Source organism: Ctenopharyngodon idella, chromosome 8 (assembly GCF_019924925.1).
Source record: "Ctenopharyngodon idella isolate HZGC_01 chromosome 8, HZGC01, whole genome shotgun sequence".
In the NCBI taxonomy this organism is placed as follows: Eukaryota; Metazoa; Chordata; class Actinopteri; order Cypriniformes; family Xenocyprididae; genus Ctenopharyngodon; species Ctenopharyngodon idella.
This window is the reverse complement of record NC_067227.1, coordinates 7,551,106-7,570,012: the sequence shown is the minus strand read 5'-3', so window position 1 is coordinate 7,570,012 and position 18,907 is coordinate 7,551,106. Positions and strand designations below refer to the sequence as shown.

Genomic DNA, 18,907 nt, shown 5'->3' with positions numbered 1-18,907 from the left:
ATTTGTTTCTATAAATAATGTATCCAGAAAAAAAAAAAAAAAAAAAAAAAAAAAAAAACTATGGACGTCATGTCATTGACCCAAGCAACACTGTAAAAATTTGTTAGAATCTTTTGTTTCGAATCAGTGGTTCGGAGCGTGTATCAAACTGCCAAAGTCACGTGATTTCAGTAAACGAGGTTTCGTTACATCATAAGTGTTTCGAAATTTTAATGGTTCACCACTGGGGGGCGTGACTTTGGCAGTTTGATACACGGTCCGAACCACCGATTCGAAACAAAAGATTCATAAAGCTTCGAAGCTTCATGAAGCAGTGTTTTGAAATCACCCATCACTAGATATTGTTGAATAAAGTCGTTATTTAGTTTTTTTGGCGCACAAAAAGTATTCTCGTCACTTCATAACATTGACGTTGAACCACTGTAGTCACATGAACTGTTTTAAATGTCTTTAGTACCTTTCTGGGCATTGAAAGTGTTAATTGTTTTGCTGGCAATGCAGGCCTCACTGAGCCATCGGATTTTATCAAAAATATCTTAATTTGTGTTCCAAAGATGAACGAAGGTCTTATGGGTGTGGAACAACATGAGGGTGGGTAATTAATGACAGAATTTTCATTTTGGGGTGAACTAACCCTTTAAGGTGTAATGATGTTGTGAAAAGCTGTATACCTGGTGTTGTTCTTGAACTTGAGGAAGTAGTGGAGGCAGGTGATGCACTGCTGTGGGCCTGGCCCTTCACAGCCATTCTCACCACACTCAGGGTGGCAGGAGCCTTATGTAAGAAAACAGAAACTGATGAGTTGAGCTCTGAGAGCTTCCACAGATACTCAGTGATGCACAATATAATTAGAAAAAAAGCACTTACCCACATACTCCTCACTGTACTCGTCCTCAGTCTGAGACTCCACCACTGACCGAGGCTTGTCACTGCGGAATGAGTACGGATGCACTGAGGTACCATAAAGTACCAGAGACCACTCTTTCAGCTTGCCTGGAACAAATTACAGTCCGTGTGCAATGAAATTAAGCCCTCAGTTTATAAAATATTTTCCAGCCTTCCCAATTGGAAATTGTGATTCACTAGTATCTCAGTATCAATGCTGAATCAAACTAAATAGACAAAGACTGAATCAATATCAATGATCATATATATATATATATATATATATATATATATATATATATATATATATATATGTGTGTGTGAGTGTGTGAGAGAGAAAGAGAGAGAGATCCCTGTGATAATATATATAATATACATTCATAGCTATATTTTATATCTATAGGCAAATGCTTTACAAACATGAATCTCGCACATCAATTAATTAAATGTTATGCCCCAGGTCTCACTACTGAAATATGCATATATATATTTACATTTAATCATTTAGCAGATGCTTTTATCCAAAGTTTAAAATAAATAAATAAAATCTAAATAGATATACAGAATAGCACAGTAGGGTTAGTATTAATGGGTCAAGTATTAATGGGTTAGTATTAATGACGAAAAGAGGCGCCTTTAGTCGTTTCTTGAAAATTGAGTTGTTAGGCAGGTCATTCCATCAGCATGGAACAGTCAAGGTAAAGGTCCGTGAAAGTGATTTTGTGCCTCTTTGGGATGGCACCACAAGGCACCGTTCACTTAGAGAACGCAAGCTTCTGGAGGGCACATAAATCAACAACAATCATATTAGGGCTGTCAATATTAATGCGTTAACGCATTCGATTAATTCAAAATCCTTAACATGTTAAAATAATTTAACGCAAATAAATTACTTAAGCACATTAAATTGTTTCATTAACATAATTTACATCATGTAGTTACATGGTCTTAGGAGTTTATCACACTGAGCATCTACAATGGGGCAAGCACCTGTAACCCTTCTAGGCGGAAATTTCTATTCTAACGCTTTAACCCGATTTCGCTTCTCTCTTTGCGATCAAATCATTTTAAGTCACTTAACTGGCCACCGCTGTATGGTCAGATGATATGCAAACTACATTTCTCTGCTGGAAAAAGCAAACCAGCTTCTCGCTAGTAAAGTTTTAATGGATTTGAATTGTAATCAAGGTAAAGACGATGGCAGTGACGTACCAGAGCCGTACAGTAAGCATGCATAATGCATGATGTATTGATGAGCAAACAAACTGTATGTGCACTCTCAACACACTGATCACACATTTTATTTATGCACAGACACATTTCAGTACATTCACGTTGTTTCCAGACACATTCAGGATAATGTTTTTATCTATCATGTGTATGTTGCTGTGTTTAGTAATTCTGAATGGACCTGTGTACTGCAGTAGGCATATGCATTTAAGTCAAGGTGGTTTGTTTATCTCCATGTGGTCCTGTTCAGTATCGCAACTTGACATGTCTAAAATGTAAATAAGCTCTTTGCTGTTGCACTATACATATACTGTATGTACACAGAATTCTTAAAAGTTTTGTTCTGTGTTGTTTTTCCATTAGCTTTGATGCGCATAAATTTATGAATTATATGGACTCCTTATATCATTTGGTTATATCATAAAGTGTCCTTTTTTGGAAAGATACCTGCATTTACCTTGAAAAATGCTTGCAGAAAATACAGTTTTGTTACCCTTTAATCTGATAGTTTACTTTGCTGGATATAACGAATATCAAAATAAATGCAGTAAACAAGTTAAATCATGTATGCCTCATTTCACGCAAAAAAAGGTGCGATTAATCGTGATTAAAAAAAAGTTTTATTTATTGACAGCCCTAATATGTATATATGTGACCCGTGCTGACAAAATGAGTCGGAATGCGCACCGGCTAATTTCTCGCTTCAGGCAAAACAAATGAAAAGAAATGTCAACTTTAGCCAAAATTAAGGTTTTCACAAAAATGAGTTAAGCCCTCGTCTAGCAATCCCAATGCTCAAAATAGCATTTAAACCTGTAAAAGTATCTTTATTTGTATGTTTTCTGAGAGGAGTACCTTTCCTTTGACCATGCAAAACTGCTGTTTTTCTCTGTTCGCTTCTGGACGACTGGTACTCATATTCATATCAAATTCTGAATGAATGAAATGTGATTTTCTCATGCTGATGTAAACAAAAGTATTCATGCAAGTATTCATGCAAACATTATCTGTTATGTCTTAAGTAAACATTTAGTTAACTGTTAGGGAAAAACATCTGATGTGTAACATTATATTAGATCCATTTGGTACAGTAGGTCTTAATATATAGACTGTTTCAATAATGTTAATCAAACAATTGTGGAATCATGGAAAAAAAAAAGTTGAATATATATTTTTCCTATAGATATGAGTCTTGGTTTGTGCCAAATTTGGTGTTATTACCACGGATTTTAAGCTATGGTTGCTAGGTGACAAATCAACAAATCATACATCATTTTGAAGATTTTTCAAAGAAAAATAGAACAACAATAGCTAATTTTTGAAAATTTGCTCATTGCGACTCATTTTGCCAGCACGGGTCACATATATAGACCATATGGTGTTTTCAAAGGTGAAAGTTACATTGCAACTTGCAACTCAAGTTACAGGTAGTTTGTTTTGTATGGAGAAACTACCTGGTGCTTTCTGGCTCCTGAGTTGGGAAGGAGAGTCATAGATCTCCAGTATCCAGTCTCCAGCAGCTTTCTCACCCCAGCAGTGAGTAGTCATGAATTCCCAGTTCTTAAAGCCCTCCATTGAGTGATCAAACAGCCTGCAATAACAATAAATAGATGCTACATCACAGCACAAAATGCACTTAATAAAATAATGGACAAAAAAATATTAGACCTATTCAGTGGAAACTGGGAATTCTTTACCAGAAAATTACCAGAATAAATAACCTTCACTAAAATTCACCAGAAAGCAAGAATGAACCACAATATACAGTCATTCTTGATCAATGTACCCATGTACTCAAGATTTGTGCATAGTCTGTATATTGTACCTGTTGGCGAGCAGCTGTGATTTTGTCCCTGATGGTGAGGTTAAGTTGATTGACAGGTCTCCTCGCCGCGGGTGTGTAATTGTTATACGTACAACCACATGCTCCAGATAAATAACATGATGGTTTGCATTATCCGTGCAGCCTGTTGCCTTGTACACGGAACGAACAACATGCTCTGGACGGATGGTTCTACAGGAAGGAAATAGTTTTATTTGAGCATTTACTATTACTTATATAAAGTTTTCAATGTGGCCTACTGTCACATGTTAAAGAGCTGTTGCATTATGGATACCTGATTTGTTTATCAGCATTTTCCACACAGATATGCTGTGGGGGAACCTGTTTCCAGCGTTCTGCCTCTTTCACCATGGCCTCCGCATCCATCAGCCCAAAGCCATAGAGGTGACTGACTGTAAGAATATGTACAACTTAACTGTTCAACAAAAAAATAACAATATGTGCACAGATTTAGAGTTGGTATGAAGACCAAAATTACCATCAATCATGATGCAGATTACTGTTGTAAAAGGGAAAATGTACTGTTCAGCATAGTCTGGAAAACCCAGAAGACTGAGTGTACTCAGAAGTGTCACTATCTATCTAGTGGTTAAAACAAGACAGGGCAGCTTAAAGAAATGAAAAAGGCTGTTACCATTATAACCAGCTGCGTTGGTTTTCCAATCAGGAGCACTGAGATGGCCAGCACGAGATGTCTTCACTATAATGTGTTGTACATCTCGCCACGTCAGGAAAGGACTGCAACAGAAAGTCAAAAATCAGACAGTGATAACTTGTCCAATTGCTTGGTCATAACCAGAGTTCAATTGCTCTCCTCTTTTCTTCCCCCGCTGGTCGCTGTTCACATTTTATTATTTGGGTCCGGACCACGGTACACTTGCGTCATCAAGCTGCAGCCGTGTACCCATATTGCTAGGTAATAGCTATGAAAGAGAAGATTGTTTTCCGCATCACTTTTGATGTTGTTTTTTCGAACTTTTGGTTTTGTTTCAAGTATAAATAAAGAAAAGTGTCTCTATCTGCTGCAAAAGTACTGAAAATGTTCCAAAAGCATTCCAAAATGTTCCAAAAGCATTTCAAAAGTTCCAAAATGTTCTGAAGAAATCAGTTTCTGCGGAGACAAGCAGAAATTATTTCTCTACTTGCAGTCCCGCTTGTCGCCAAGGTGAGTGAGCATACACAGACTAGGGCTGGGAGGTATGACGATATATATCGTTACCATGGTGTAAAATGTCTATCATTAGAGATTTTGCTATATTGTGTATATCGCGGTATGTAAATATATAGCACAACTGGCCGTTCAGAGTGATGAAATGCATGAATGAGAATATAAAGAGCAGGACGTGCTTGATGTTAAAAAGAGATATATGCGCAATATATGTTGAAAAGGAATGACTGGCACACTGCCAAAGTACACGCACGGAAAGCCACCTCTCCCAGCATGCAATTGCAAATTCAGTCCTCTTTCACGTCTTATTGCGCTTGAATAGTCAAATACACATACAGTTATGTCAAAATGCCCATTGTGTGGAGTATTCATTTAAACACAGCCGGTTATGTCTCAAGTGAAAGTAAACAGTTGGGTGTAAACCAGATGTGTATTAGTATAATGGATCCGTGCATTTGGTCTTAAAGTGACAGCAGCCTAATATACCTGCTTCTCTGTTTCATTAATGTGAATCAAACAAAAGAGAAAATAACTTACTCCTCTTGACTGAATAAATTTAACTTTAATAAGAATAAATTTACATTTAATTCATACAGTGAAGATTATGCAATATTTTATTTTACATTTGATTATTACATTTCTGTACTAATTCTAACTACATGTTAAATAAACCAATTTTACCGGAAAAAATTAATTTGTTTAATTCATATTTTTGTTATATTGTATTTATCCTTTAGTTTGTAATTTGCTTCTTTTTTTCTTAATAAAATAAAATAACTACATCGTGATATATACCGTTATCGTGAAATAAAATTTCTCATATTGTGAAATAAGAATTTGAACATATCACCCACCCCTAATACACACACGTGCAGCACACACACATACGAACGAGCATACATTTATCAATAGCAGTTCACTTACATGATTTAAGACGATTGCTTTTATATCACAGTTCACATGACCACTTTTTTATAGTACGGTTCACCGGTGCACACCTGCAAACAGTGTTCACATCATCCAAAAGAACCAAACTCTGATGTCAAGTGAACCTGGGTATGCTCCAAAAGTGCTAGTGTGAAAGCACCCTTAAATCCAAAATGCTCAAAATGTTTTATTATAATCCAAACAATTGCACTGGCCACAATTTTCAGCTGTAGTTCAAAAAGTCTCACTGGCTGGCTTTAAGGTTGAAGCATTCGCTCAGATAATTCACCATACACAGTGGGATCAAACATCAAACCAAAGACAGATGAATGCCATGTGTTCCCGAATATCTCCCCCAAAATATTAAAACAATCTTACTCCATTGCGATGGGAATATACAGTCACATGGCAGCCATATGTGCCATATGCCATATTTCCTATGTGAAATCAGACACAGTTGAAACTTACGGAAAGCATGCCGCTCGCTACACGGTGTTCAGAATCCCACGATTTTAAAGTGGCCAGAATTTCCCTTGCTCTTTTGAAATCAGGGATTGATGTTCTACGGAAACATACTCTATCATTGACAACACAAAGCTCCCTCACCAGTCCACCAGAACAGTTATGGAAATTGAGCAGTAAAAACTGGTGATTTAGCCATGTGTCATAGTACTGACATCACAGCCATGAACACTAGTGATGCACCGAAATTAATTTGCAAAACACCAAAACACTGAAACACCAAAGTTCAAGTTCATTTAGCTGAAAACTGAAATGAAACCAAAAATAAAGTTTGAGTGAATAACTTTGGATAAATGGGTAACTGAAGTCTTTTATAGTAATGGCTGACATGTTTGCCTTTTGTAGATTATCCACATTGTGTGCACAGAATAGACACTTTTGTTTAAGTAATGTCAAAGATTGTAGTAAGAAAGATTGTATTTACAAGTTGAAAGCCACCACAATGTCATAATTATGAGTGGGAAACTCTGGATTTCTGAGTTTGGGGCATGTCAATCAGAAAACATGGTGGACGCAATGGATGCAGCGTCTGTAGTTGACGATAAATTTGTTGAAATGCATTAAATTATTTGATTGCATTTTACTTTAAAGGTGCCCTTGTTGCAGTGTAATTACATAATAAAGTACTGACTAATATTAATTAACAACATGTACTACTTAATATAGGGTAAGGAGTAGGGTTTGGTTTATGGTTAGTTGCTTGCAATTATGTATAATTTGCTGTTATCACTGTACATGTAACATGTAACAAAAGGTTTTTTACAATGAAACAAGTTGCATGTACAAAATACAATATTATTGTACAATTACGAATATAAAATTCAGTTTACAGCACCATCATAAATTAAATAAAAGTAAAGTAAAAACACACCCAATGCGCATTTTTCATCATTTAAGTGATCTGAACGCACTATATGTCATAATTATGACTTACCAACTCATAAACACAAACTTCACAGGAGGACTTGAATGCACCAACTAACACATTCAAAACACATCAGAAGCGCTAATTAACCATCCCTGTTTCGGTCAATGATATCGGCCATCCAAAACCATTTCACTCCAAACCAAAAATTAATGTATGTCTTTTGGGCACACATTCTTGGCATTAACCTTTTCGGTTGCCTAAATTTCTATGCATCACTCATGAGCACATATTCATACGACCACCCATGCTGACATATAAGCTGTTCAGCAGCTTCCTTTCATTTCACATGTAAAGTGGTTGGTGATAACATAGGTCATTTACATACATTTTCATTCAAATGTCTGTAGCTAGTACAGTAGCAAAAAGATAAAACGGTTTAACCAGAAATGAAAATTACTCCATAATTCACTCACCCTCAAGCCAACCTAGGTGTATATGTCTTTCTTCTTTCAGCCAAACACAATCAGAGTTATATTAAAAAATATCCTTGCTTTTCCAAGCTCTATAATGGGAGTGACTGGTGCCATTTTTTTTAAGCCCAAAAAAAGCGCATCCATCCATCATAAAAGTGAAGCAATGGGTTTTTGTAAGAAAAATATCCATATTTATATCTTTATAAATTATAATAATGAGCTTCTAGGAATGGCTGTAAGCGAGTCTAGTTCCGGTCGAAGAGTGACCTCTGACCCGATGCATGACGTATTGATGAACGTGGAAGTGCAGAGGAAAGAGCAAAACAAAACACATGAAGTAGAAGTCTAAAACGAGAATTTCTAATGAGAAATGTCAGAGGAGCTTGAGTTTGTAGCCCAGCCCTATTTGTTTGAACCGAGAGAAGCGTCTACTCACAGCTAAGCTTACGCCTACATCCTACGTCATACTCCGGAACTCGACTCGTGAACGTGCGGATGGCCGTTACTGGAAGCTAGTGATAACAGTTTATAAAGTTATAATTATGGATATTTTTTTTACAAAAACACATCACTTCACTTCAGAAGGCCTTTATTAACCCACTGGAGCCGTATGGATTACTTCTATGATGGATACACTTTTTTGAGTTTCAAAAAAAAAAAAAAAAAAAAAAGCCACCATTCACTCCCATTATAAAGCTTAGAAAAGCCAGGATATTTTTTAATATAACTCTGATTATGTTTGGCTAGAAGAAGAAAGTCATATATACCTAGGTTGGCTTGAGGGTAAGTGAATTATGGGATAATGTTCATTTTCAGATGAACTATCCCTTTAAATTCAGAGGGTCAGTGAAAGGGTGAAACCGGATAACTGGATAAGGTTAACTGGAGTGTATAGTATGACTCCTTCGTGACTAGTGGTTAAGATGCTAATTCCACTGCGAGGCCTGGAGAGAATATCAGACCCTTTCTAACTAAACAGCTGTTAGAGAAACAAGTGCATATAGTAGGGTTTTGGTGAGGAGTTAGCGGCTTACTTTGCTTCCAGAGCAAGAGCAATGATCCCTGCCGCCATTGGAGCTGATGCTGATGTTCCAGTGTGACTGTCTGTGCAGCGCTGCCTCAGATCTGTTGTGATCTAACAGGAGAGACAAAAAAATACTAATTATTCTTGTGTATTATGTTACCATGTGTTTAAGTTGTGAATAAAGTTAACATGTACACTTTATGACACATGAAGTAACAATACTTGACTGCTCCTGCTACAATAAACACTGTCTACACTTCAAGTATACAATAGACAGCTGATTTTAGAACACAACAAGTGTGTTCTAGTTTTGTTGAATTGTTTTTTGCATTTTGTTATTTGGATTTGGTTATTGGATCACTTGCATTTTCAACAAATCTGCTGCTCCAATGACACAATGCACTTAACTTAAAAAAAAATTCTGCCAAAGTTTAATTTTTATTTGTCAAATGCACTTCAACATACTGCAGCACTTACTGATAATAAAATGTGCCATAAATGTGCCGTTGTGCTACAATTAGCAGTAAATTACCATCACTTTTAGGCATTTGTGATTCCGCAGCATGGACTGGATCTACTCAGTGTGTCGGCATCAGTTTGAAGTTTGTGAGATTCGTGTGATAAAATCTTTGAAATATATTTAAGAGTTTAGTTTGAGGCCGTTTGGATCAACTAAATGAGACTCAAATTTCAGCTGTGGGACATCTGTGTGATGGATTTCAGATTTTATTCTGCTCTAAACATCAGGTACACAAAAAAAAAAAAAAAAAAAAAAATAGTCAACGCTGTCTAATTGGACAGTTTTTATTTATTTATTTTGTTTAAGATAGATTAAATCAGAAGTCTTAAGAAGATTTATGATATGAATTATATTAGGATGGGTTTAAAGGGCCCTCTATGAAAATATAAGTGACTGATCATAATCTAGTAAATGGACAAAGTTGAGAAAACTGGGATTCTGTGAATTAAAATATCAGCCGAATTACCTGAAACCTGCAGAAGACAACAAAGAGAAGTGCTAATGTCCGTAACACCGGGCCTCAGAAAGTAAACATGTATTGCGAAAGGAGTTTGAAAGTCAATGTGGAATTTCACACGTCACTCTGAGACAAGCTGAGAGACAAGGAAGAACTGTCGGTCTGTAACTCTCAGAGGAGTGTGTAAAAGTGTGTGTGGGCTGTGTAAACCACAGCGGTTAACACCAGGACGCTCTCATGACACAGTGACCAACAAAGCAGATCAAACACGCATACATGGCCAAAGAAATACATGAAAATGCATTAGATGTACAGTCCTGGTCAGAATTATTGGCAGGCACCTTTGGTAAATCAGAACAAAGAAGCCTGTGAAAATAAATCTGCACTGTTAATTCTTTTGATCAAAAATCTTCACAACACAATTCTCCCTGGTTAGGATGCGGTTCAACTCTATTAAACTAGAAACATGGTGACTTTAAAGCTAAATCCAGCAGCAGGCCTGTTTTATAAAAAGCAGGTCTACTCAGTGCATAAGATCTAGTTGCAGTTTTACGCATTTATCTTAGTAACTTACGATTTTACGGTCGTAATTCTCTCCACTACTGTAGGTGGTGGTGAGGGTTGAGGAACACTCTTCCAGATACCAGGGCTTGCGGCCGCTCTCTGCCGTGCTGCTGATGGAAATCGTGTAGATGCTGTTGGTATAGCCATCACATGAACAGTGATCACGACTCCGACCACCATTTCCTGATGCCCAAACAAAGATTGAGCCCCGTCCCTTCCTGCCCTGTGAAACATAAGTGAACATGTTTTGTTAAATGTGAAATAGGTGATATTTTAAAAAGACTATTTACAGTACACATATTACAGGAATATTCCCCAGGAGCAATCTGGGCTTTACGTTCAAAGGGAACAATGGTGATCCTGGCTGCGGGGATCAAATTTCACACAAAAAAAAAAAAAAAAAAAAAATTAATGAGATAATGGGATTTACAAACATCATCCAGGTGCTTTTCGATAATGAGAATTCATCTCATTTCCAAACAAATAAATAAATCTACAAATAAAGAAAGAAAGAACTTTTTTGTTTGAATTAACTGATGGCCCCTACTTGATACACTTCAAAGCAAGAACTAATAGCATCAGGACGATATAATCTTCAGGCATTAATTTCCTCCAGCCCTGTTTGATGAGAGGAGACCAGTATTACCTGATGTCTATAAGTCTCACATACCTGAAACATGCCTAAACCACTCCAAACACACCTTTGGCACAGGAGACATGCCAATTACTGACTGCGACTCATGACTCAGGGAAGATAAACTAAAATCACGTTCTAAAGTTCACTGCCGTAGCAGGTGGTAGGGTGTGAGAAGGAAAGGAAAACACCCTAGGTGGGCCAGACTGCTGAAGAGACGTGACTGATGACCTGAAAATTACACTTCCTGATTTATGAACTCCACATCATATGGAAAAATACACTTTTACTTGCAGGAAAAACATAACACACTTTTCATATGAACTTGAAAAATATGAGTGAACTTTATGTACATGCAGAGTTTGTTTTTACCAGTCTGATGCCGTTTTCAAAGGCCTGTCTGGCGAGTGAAGCAGGCCCATCCACAGTTTTGCCATCATCATCTGGACCCCAGCTGGCACTGTAAATATCTATGTGTTGAGGGTGTAGACTCAGTGATTTGGCCTCTACCATGTCTGTCACATCTCCGTCCAACATGCGGACACCTGCAGGACAAGCCGAAAGAAAACCTTATGCAAACTGAAGATCATTAATACTTTTTCCTCAGCAATGATGCATTAGATTGCTCAAAAGTGACAGTTCTTTTGAACTTTCTATTCATTAGAGCAGCATTTAAAAAAATAAAAATTAAAAAAAAAAATTAAAAAAAAGTATCATAAAATTAATATAAATCAGCACTGATTATAAGAAGTAATGTTTCTTGAGCACCAAATCAGCATATTAGAATGATTTCTGAAGGATCATGTAACTGACTGGCATAATGGCTGCTTAAAATTCACAGAAATAAATAATTTTAAATTGTAATATTTCACAATATTACTGTTTTTACTGTAGATCTGATAGTAAATAGTGAGCACATTGAGCATAAGAGACTTCTTAATATAAAAAAGGAACTAAATTTTTTTTTTTTTTTAAATCTTACCGACCCCAAACTTTTGAACAGCAGTGTTTATAAAAGTTGTAATATTTTTCAAAGTGACGTCTTAAAAAATATTGATTAAAAATGTCAAAGATATTGCATATATTTATATATAATATTATTATTTCCCAATTAATGATTTGTCTGATAAAAAAAAAAAAAAAAAAAAAAAAGCTTTGAAGACAAAATAAATTGTGCCCATGTATAAATTTCTTCACAAAACTAAATAACTTCGTTATTAATAGTAGTTCAACAAATCACAAAATGCAGGGTTCGGATCAGCAAGAAAACAAATAAATAATTAGGGGGAGGGGGGACAATATAACTTTCCATTTATTACTTAAAGCACACTTTAAGTACTTCGATACCACAGCAAAAACTACTAGCCTAACTAAAAAAAAGTTCAAACATTAAACATAATAATTAGGCCTAAATGTAAAACAACAGTGTTCACTGTATAAATTAAATATAGATTAATCTTTGCTAAAGCTGTGTTTTGTTGTTTGATTAACATTAATGACACTGACCAAATCTTAGCGAAACTTTTAAACAACTATCGACCTATCTCAAATATTCCCTTCCTCGCAAAAAATTTAGAACATGTTGATGCTTTACAGTTGCATAATTACCTTCCTGTTAGTAATCTTTTTGAGCAGTTTCAATCTGGTTTTCATAGCACTGAAACGGCCCTGTTTAAAGTGATTATCGACTTACTTTTGACCTCTGATGCTGGATCTCCTACTATTCTTATTCTCTTAGACATTTGACACTGTGGATCATACTTAATCACCTTAAAACAGTTTTTCTGGCACTGTTTCAAACTGGTTTAGATCTTATTTGACTGGACACAGACAGTTTGTTGCTTTAGGGGAATACAGGTCTGATTTTGGACCAGTTTCATCCCTGAGGCATCCCTCAGGGCTCAATTTTAGGACCCTTACTTTTTAGACTTTATTCCTGCTTGGCCAACTTTTACAAACTCAAGGTATTAAGTATCACTTTTATGACGATGACAAACAGATCTATATTCATTGTAAACATGGACAAAGTGAGTGTCATTGCTCACTAAATGTATTTTTGAGATAAAAATCATGGATGGCTAATAATTTAAATGGTGATCAGTTCCATAAGGCTGTCCAAACACCTCTTATCATTGCTGGCTCTGTACTTGAGTTTCAGAAGAAATTACGGAATCTAGGAGTGATCTTTGATTCTTCATTTATATTTGACCCTCATGTACAAAAATGTTGTAAAGACTTCTCCTTTTTTTATCTTAGAGATATTGCAAAACTGCGCCCCATGCTATCCCTTTCAGTTGCAGAAAAGTTAATAAATTTGTTTTTATTCTGCAGCTACAGTTTTAACTAGGACCAACACAAGAGATCATCTTACTTGCATTTTTCAGTTAAATTCAGAGTTGATTTTAAAGTTAGGGTTACTGCTCACATACAAAGCATTTCACAGACTGGCTCTGGAGTATTTATCTCAGCTTTTAACTCCATATATTCCTGACTAAAGTCTCTCTCTCCTCAGCATGGTATTTTGGTTGTGCATCAAACACAGTTATGTTCCATGGGTGACAGACCTTTTTCTATAGTTGCTTCCAGTTGAAATTCAGGAAGCACAGTCTCTTGGAATTTTTAATATATATTTAAAAACATTTAATTATTGTTGATTGTGGTAACATTGTTGAGTTTTTGTTGTTTTAATACACCAATGTACTATTCTTGATTTATTTAGTATTTTCCCTGTGTTTTTTTTTTTACCTTGTAAAGCACTTTGAGAAGCTCCTTTAAAAAGGCGCTATAGAAGTTATTATTATTATTATTATTATTATTATTATTATTATTATTATTATTATTATTACAGATAGCAGCAGGTATTTGACTACAAGTTTCTGTTATTTTAAGACCTAATGGGGGGCCTGGTCCGTAAGGATTAGTATTCTCATACTAATTTATGTTATTTCATAGTTTTGGTGATTTAACTATTCCGTGGTACTGCATGTACACATTTTTGTGTGAGAACGAACAAAAGGCAGAATTCCCAGGTACAGTAGAGGGTCTAAATCAAACTGGGTCTCCATCAGCTACACTCACCCCCAATTTTGGCGTTGTAAGCAATGCCCACCGTGCAGTGAGAGTTGTTGGCGGATGCTGCTACTTCACCAGCGCACCTCGTGCCATGCCTGAATAGAACACATATGATGTTAGTGTTAGTACTGACACACACACACACACACACACATTCACTAACTGCATAAACAATGACTGGAGACCCTTACGCAAGCACAGGCACTGTTGCTGACCTATTACACACACTCGCTACAGAAGGAACGCAAAAGTGGACAGAAAACCTAAGAGAGAGAGAGTAAAACAGCTGGGCTGAAACTAAACATGTGCTTCCACAGCCAGCAAAGCTAAAACACAGTGGCTAAATATTTGAGATATTGAAGGAAAACATTTGAGCGGTTCCTCTGCTTCAGACGCAACGTGGATACATTCCTGACCCAAACTAAACCCACATAAATCACACATCATCAGCAAATCGTGAGCAAAAAAAAAAAAAAAAAAAAAATGCACTACAACATCCACTAAAGACAAAGACAGACAGATGGAGAGAGAGAGATTCGGCTATGGAACCTCCAGCAGTGAACAGCTGCATAGAAAAACTCACGCTACCATGGTAACCACAGTCTCCAATCTAAGCAATTTAAAAAAAGAAAACAAAAAGAAAAAGAAACAAAGATTGTAAAGATCCACTGCAGCACCAGATCCTGGGATGAGACCAGGATTCGGTCACCATCGCAACCATAAACATTTACAAGGTCAAAAGGTCAGAAGGCCAGAGGAACTCCCAGGTGGTCTGTGTGCTCGATCCCAACGCCAATTCAATGACTCCAGACTAAAACTATTCCAATGATTATCTAATTCTGATATAGGCCATATGTGACATTTAATAGGAAATAATCTGCAATAAAATACCCAATGAATGACTACTTCTCTTCAAGCCTACACTACTCAGTTTTGGGGTCGGTAAGATTTCTAATGTTTTTGAAAAGTTGTCTCTTATGCTCATTACGGCTGAATTTATTTGATAAAATATTTTTACAATTTAAAATAACTGTTTTATATTTTAATATATTAATTTATATTTGAAAATGTAATTTATTCCTGTGATGGCAAAGCTGAATTTTCAGCATCATTACTCCAGGCTTTAGTGTCACATGCTCCTTCAGAAATCATTCTTATATGCTGATTTGGTGCTCAAGAAACATATCAATATTGAAAACAGTTGTTCTGCTTAATATTTTTTGTGGAAACTAGGATACATTTATTTTTCAGGATTCTTTTATGATTAGAAAGATCAAAAGAACAGCATTCATTTGAAAAAAAAAATCTTTTGTGTCTGCTGTCACTTTTGATCAATTTAATGCTTCCTTGCTGAAGAAAATAATTAATTTCTTTATTTAAAAAAAAAAGAATGGTAGTGTATAAAGAACACAATGAAGTAAAAATGGGAGTTTTATGGATTTTAGACCATCCATACACTAGCGTACTCCTAAAACATTAACAAAATTAGCTTAGAGTATCTATAACATACAAAACAAAATGCAGCTTGAATGAGCAATATACTGTATGTCCAATAAAAGGTCTCTAGAATGAAATTTTCTCTCCCCCTAAGTTATAAACGCCAAGTCGAAGGCAGGTGGCGAATCATGGTTTATCATGGTTTATGACTGTAATGTAAACTAAAGGCTATTGGCAAAAGAAAAAAAACTTCTATACATTTCACCCCAATTTTCTGTTTATATAGGAAACATGCCAGGTAGCTAGCTATATGTCAACAGTTTAACTAACTTTAACTAACTTGCTTATCAAGATTATTCAAACTAGCTATGTTTCAGAGAATTTAATTTACAGAAAAAAAAATCTCTCAAACAGTTTTTAAACAAGCGGTGTCATAGTCACTGGCAAAGCCACAGTGATTCTTTTATTATTATTTGTAATAAAACATTTCAAATTTAGAGCAATTTATTAGAGAATGCAGAGAAAATGCTTTGACGACCTTCGTATTTTCTAGAGATCGGCGGCAAATGCCATATGTCTGGGAAATCATCTGAGCAAATTATTGTCGTATAACTTTTTTTGAAGTAGGAATTAATTCCGTAGATGTTTCTATTGCTATATGAGTATCTTTTTACCTATAAAAAATACATTCACCTCAATTAAACATATGCAAGATTATTATGCAGTATTTTTTTAATGCACATTGTATTCAGTATCCCGAAATGTACATAAAAATGTATTGTTTGTTTTTTTTTATTTGGCTATTTTCATGGTGAAAACCATGAGTTAAGTTAATACAATTTAAAACAGAAACTAAGACACATTTTTCCTTAAAAATAAATTTGGATTAACTTGATTAAAAAAAACTTTTCAAGAGTATCAAAAGATTAAAAAAATACTTTCTCAGAGGAGTATAAATATTACAATCCAATTAAACATAATCGGAGGGTTTTTTCCTGATTGTAAATATGTAATATGTAGATGGAACAAGGCCACTGTTGCTCTGCCAAGACTTGAAAAAGCTGAAAAAAAAAAAAAAAAAAAAAAAAAAAAAACTAAAGAAAGTTTTCTCTGGGGAATGAAAACATTTTGCGAGCAAATGCAAAGTTTCTCGGGGGAACGCAAAACATTTGCGAGAGAACGCAAATAATTTTTCCTCCCATCTCATACTTTTTCCTTCACTGTGTCCCTTTAGTGGCTCCGTATGCTACAGTGCACATTCTATCAGTTGCAGTTCTGGCGCCCAACATACTGTACAACACAACATGCATTCACATCACGTTTAGCAGTGTGCAGCAGTAAGGTGACACTCACATGACATTGCAGTTCATCATAATCACAAAAGTTTATTATTTGCATTTGTTTTAAAGCCTTGCCGCTTAAACATTTTATTTGCACGCTGTTCTGACAAGCTAAGTTCCCTTTCGCATCTTATTGCGTTTAAACTGTCAAATACACACAAGTTTTACATAAACATAAATGTCTTTAGTGACTGTAAACAGTTGGGCAAAAACTGGATGCGTGTCTGTATGGGCCTGTTTACACTTGGTCACTTCATGCGTTTTTACTGATTGGACAGCTATCGAATTTGTTAACATTGTTCCATTTACACTTGGCCATATAAATGAGTCTCCGCAAAACCAATATAAATATGGTAAGATAAGACCACAATAGGAGAGAGAGCGGCATCAGCACTGGTAAGATCATTTAGTCTCACTATTTTTAATTAAGATTATTGTATGTTGAGCTTCAGGATGCGACTGCAGCATGGTGATGCGTGCTGCAATAGCATTTGTCATATCTTGCTGCCGGTAGCTTATAACACGCTCTCACACATTTATTCTTTTACCATTTTGGGAGGAGTGCAATTTACATATGTGGGTCCAACAACAAGATGCACTTACACTTGTCCAGTTTCATTTGGAATGCGTCTCAAATCACATCCTGAAATGGTTTGAGTGATCCAATTTAAATCAGTCTCGAAAGCATTTCAGAGGGCATTTACACCTGCTCTTTTCACGATCGGATAGCTATCCGATCAGAGAAAACGCATGAAGTGACCAGGTGTAAACAGGCCCTTTATTAGGTCTGTGCATGTAGTCTTAAAGTGACTAAAATACCTGCTGCCACTTGTGCCATTAATGTTAATCAAACAACAAAAGACAAAGAGAAAGTCACACTGCTCTTGACTAAATAACTTCAGTAGCTTTAATAAGAATCAATATATTATTTAATTCATACAGTGAAGTCTGTATATTGTTTTATTACATTTGTTTATTCAATTCCTTACTTGAATGCTACTAATAAAATACACCTACTGTATCTGAAAAAAAAAAAAAAAATATTTGTAATTTGCACCTTTGTTCTTATTTTTAATAACAAAGATAAAATAATTAAATAAAATAGATTGAAATAAGATTTTCATCTTTGCCCACCCCTACTTTGGCCTAAATGGTCTATCTATACTATATGCTGATTGTCAAAACCCTGCTACGTGACATTAAGTCACATCTGCTAGTAGAATACAGGTCAATGAGAAAACCAGAAACACACACCACACCTGAACAGAACATTCCATCATTTCAGCATTTCCAGAACCGCACGTTTCCTACAAAACCAAAAATGAACAAAACAGCTAACCGTATTATATATAATACATAAACCCATAAAGCATACAGAAAATACACTTTCCACAGTCACACTCTTAACCACACACACACACACACACACAGGAAACTCCACTAGTGCTGCACATTTGACATACAGCTTAAAGGTCAGACTGGGTCAATAAACTGCAGTTCCACTTAAAGTCTAGTGCAAAGCCCATGTTCATCTGTCAGATATATGAACTTGCAGTATTTACAATACATCTGCTCAGTTTGAAGCTCAAAAGTCCACCGTCACTCAGAACGACCTCCAGCGGTGAAGCTCACGGTCAAAACCCACCGCAGGGAAATAAAGACTCACATTACACAAACTATCAGCGGAGGAACCAACACAAAACATTCCAGCACATAAAAGATCAACAGCTTGTGTAGGATAGATGCCAAACAACAGGGGAGACTTTACTGAATAACTGAACAAACCAAAAATACAATGTGAGCGGTACCTCTCAAAGGAACCTCTCAAAGTCTCTAACTTATCCTCTATTAACTTGTTGTTGTTGTTGTTGTTAATTAAAATATATTTAAAAAAAGCTTTTATTAGATACAAACCCTATTACCCCTTATTGGGTCATTAAGTG

The 18,907-nt window shown here is 35.8% G+C and overlaps 1 protein-coding gene across 5 annotated transcripts in view; it reads right to left on the bottom strand.

Moving 5' to 3' along the window:
- pcsk5b (proprotein convertase subtilisin/kexin type 5b) overlaps positions 1-18,907 on the bottom strand; it is a 56,407-nt gene that overhangs the window by 24,955 nt on the left and 12,545 nt on the right. For 4 of the 5 annotated variants that reach the window (XM_051902103.1, XM_051902099.1, XM_051902100.1 and 1 more), the window contains exons 6-15: positions 14,194-14,282; positions 11,488-11,660; positions 10,492-10,704; positions 8,951-9,051; positions 4,593-4,696; positions 4,233-4,350; positions 3,941-4,129; positions 3,570-3,706; positions 868-993; positions 672-774 (exon numbers count right to left, since the gene is read on the bottom strand). In XM_051902103.1, the coding sequence (XP_051758063.1) occupies positions 672-774; positions 868-993; positions 3,570-3,706; positions 3,941-4,129; positions 4,233-4,350; positions 4,593-4,696; positions 8,951-9,051; positions 10,492-10,704; positions 11,488-11,660; positions 14,194-14,282 (1,353 nt within the window). Of the gene's footprint in view, positions 1-671; positions 775-867; positions 994-1,397; positions 1,662-3,569; positions 3,707-3,940; positions 4,130-4,232; positions 4,351-4,592; positions 4,697-8,950; positions 9,052-10,491; positions 10,705-11,487; positions 11,661-14,193; positions 14,283-18,907 lie in introns of those variants that run through there. The other variant, XM_051902104.1, reaches the window with a different exon arrangement.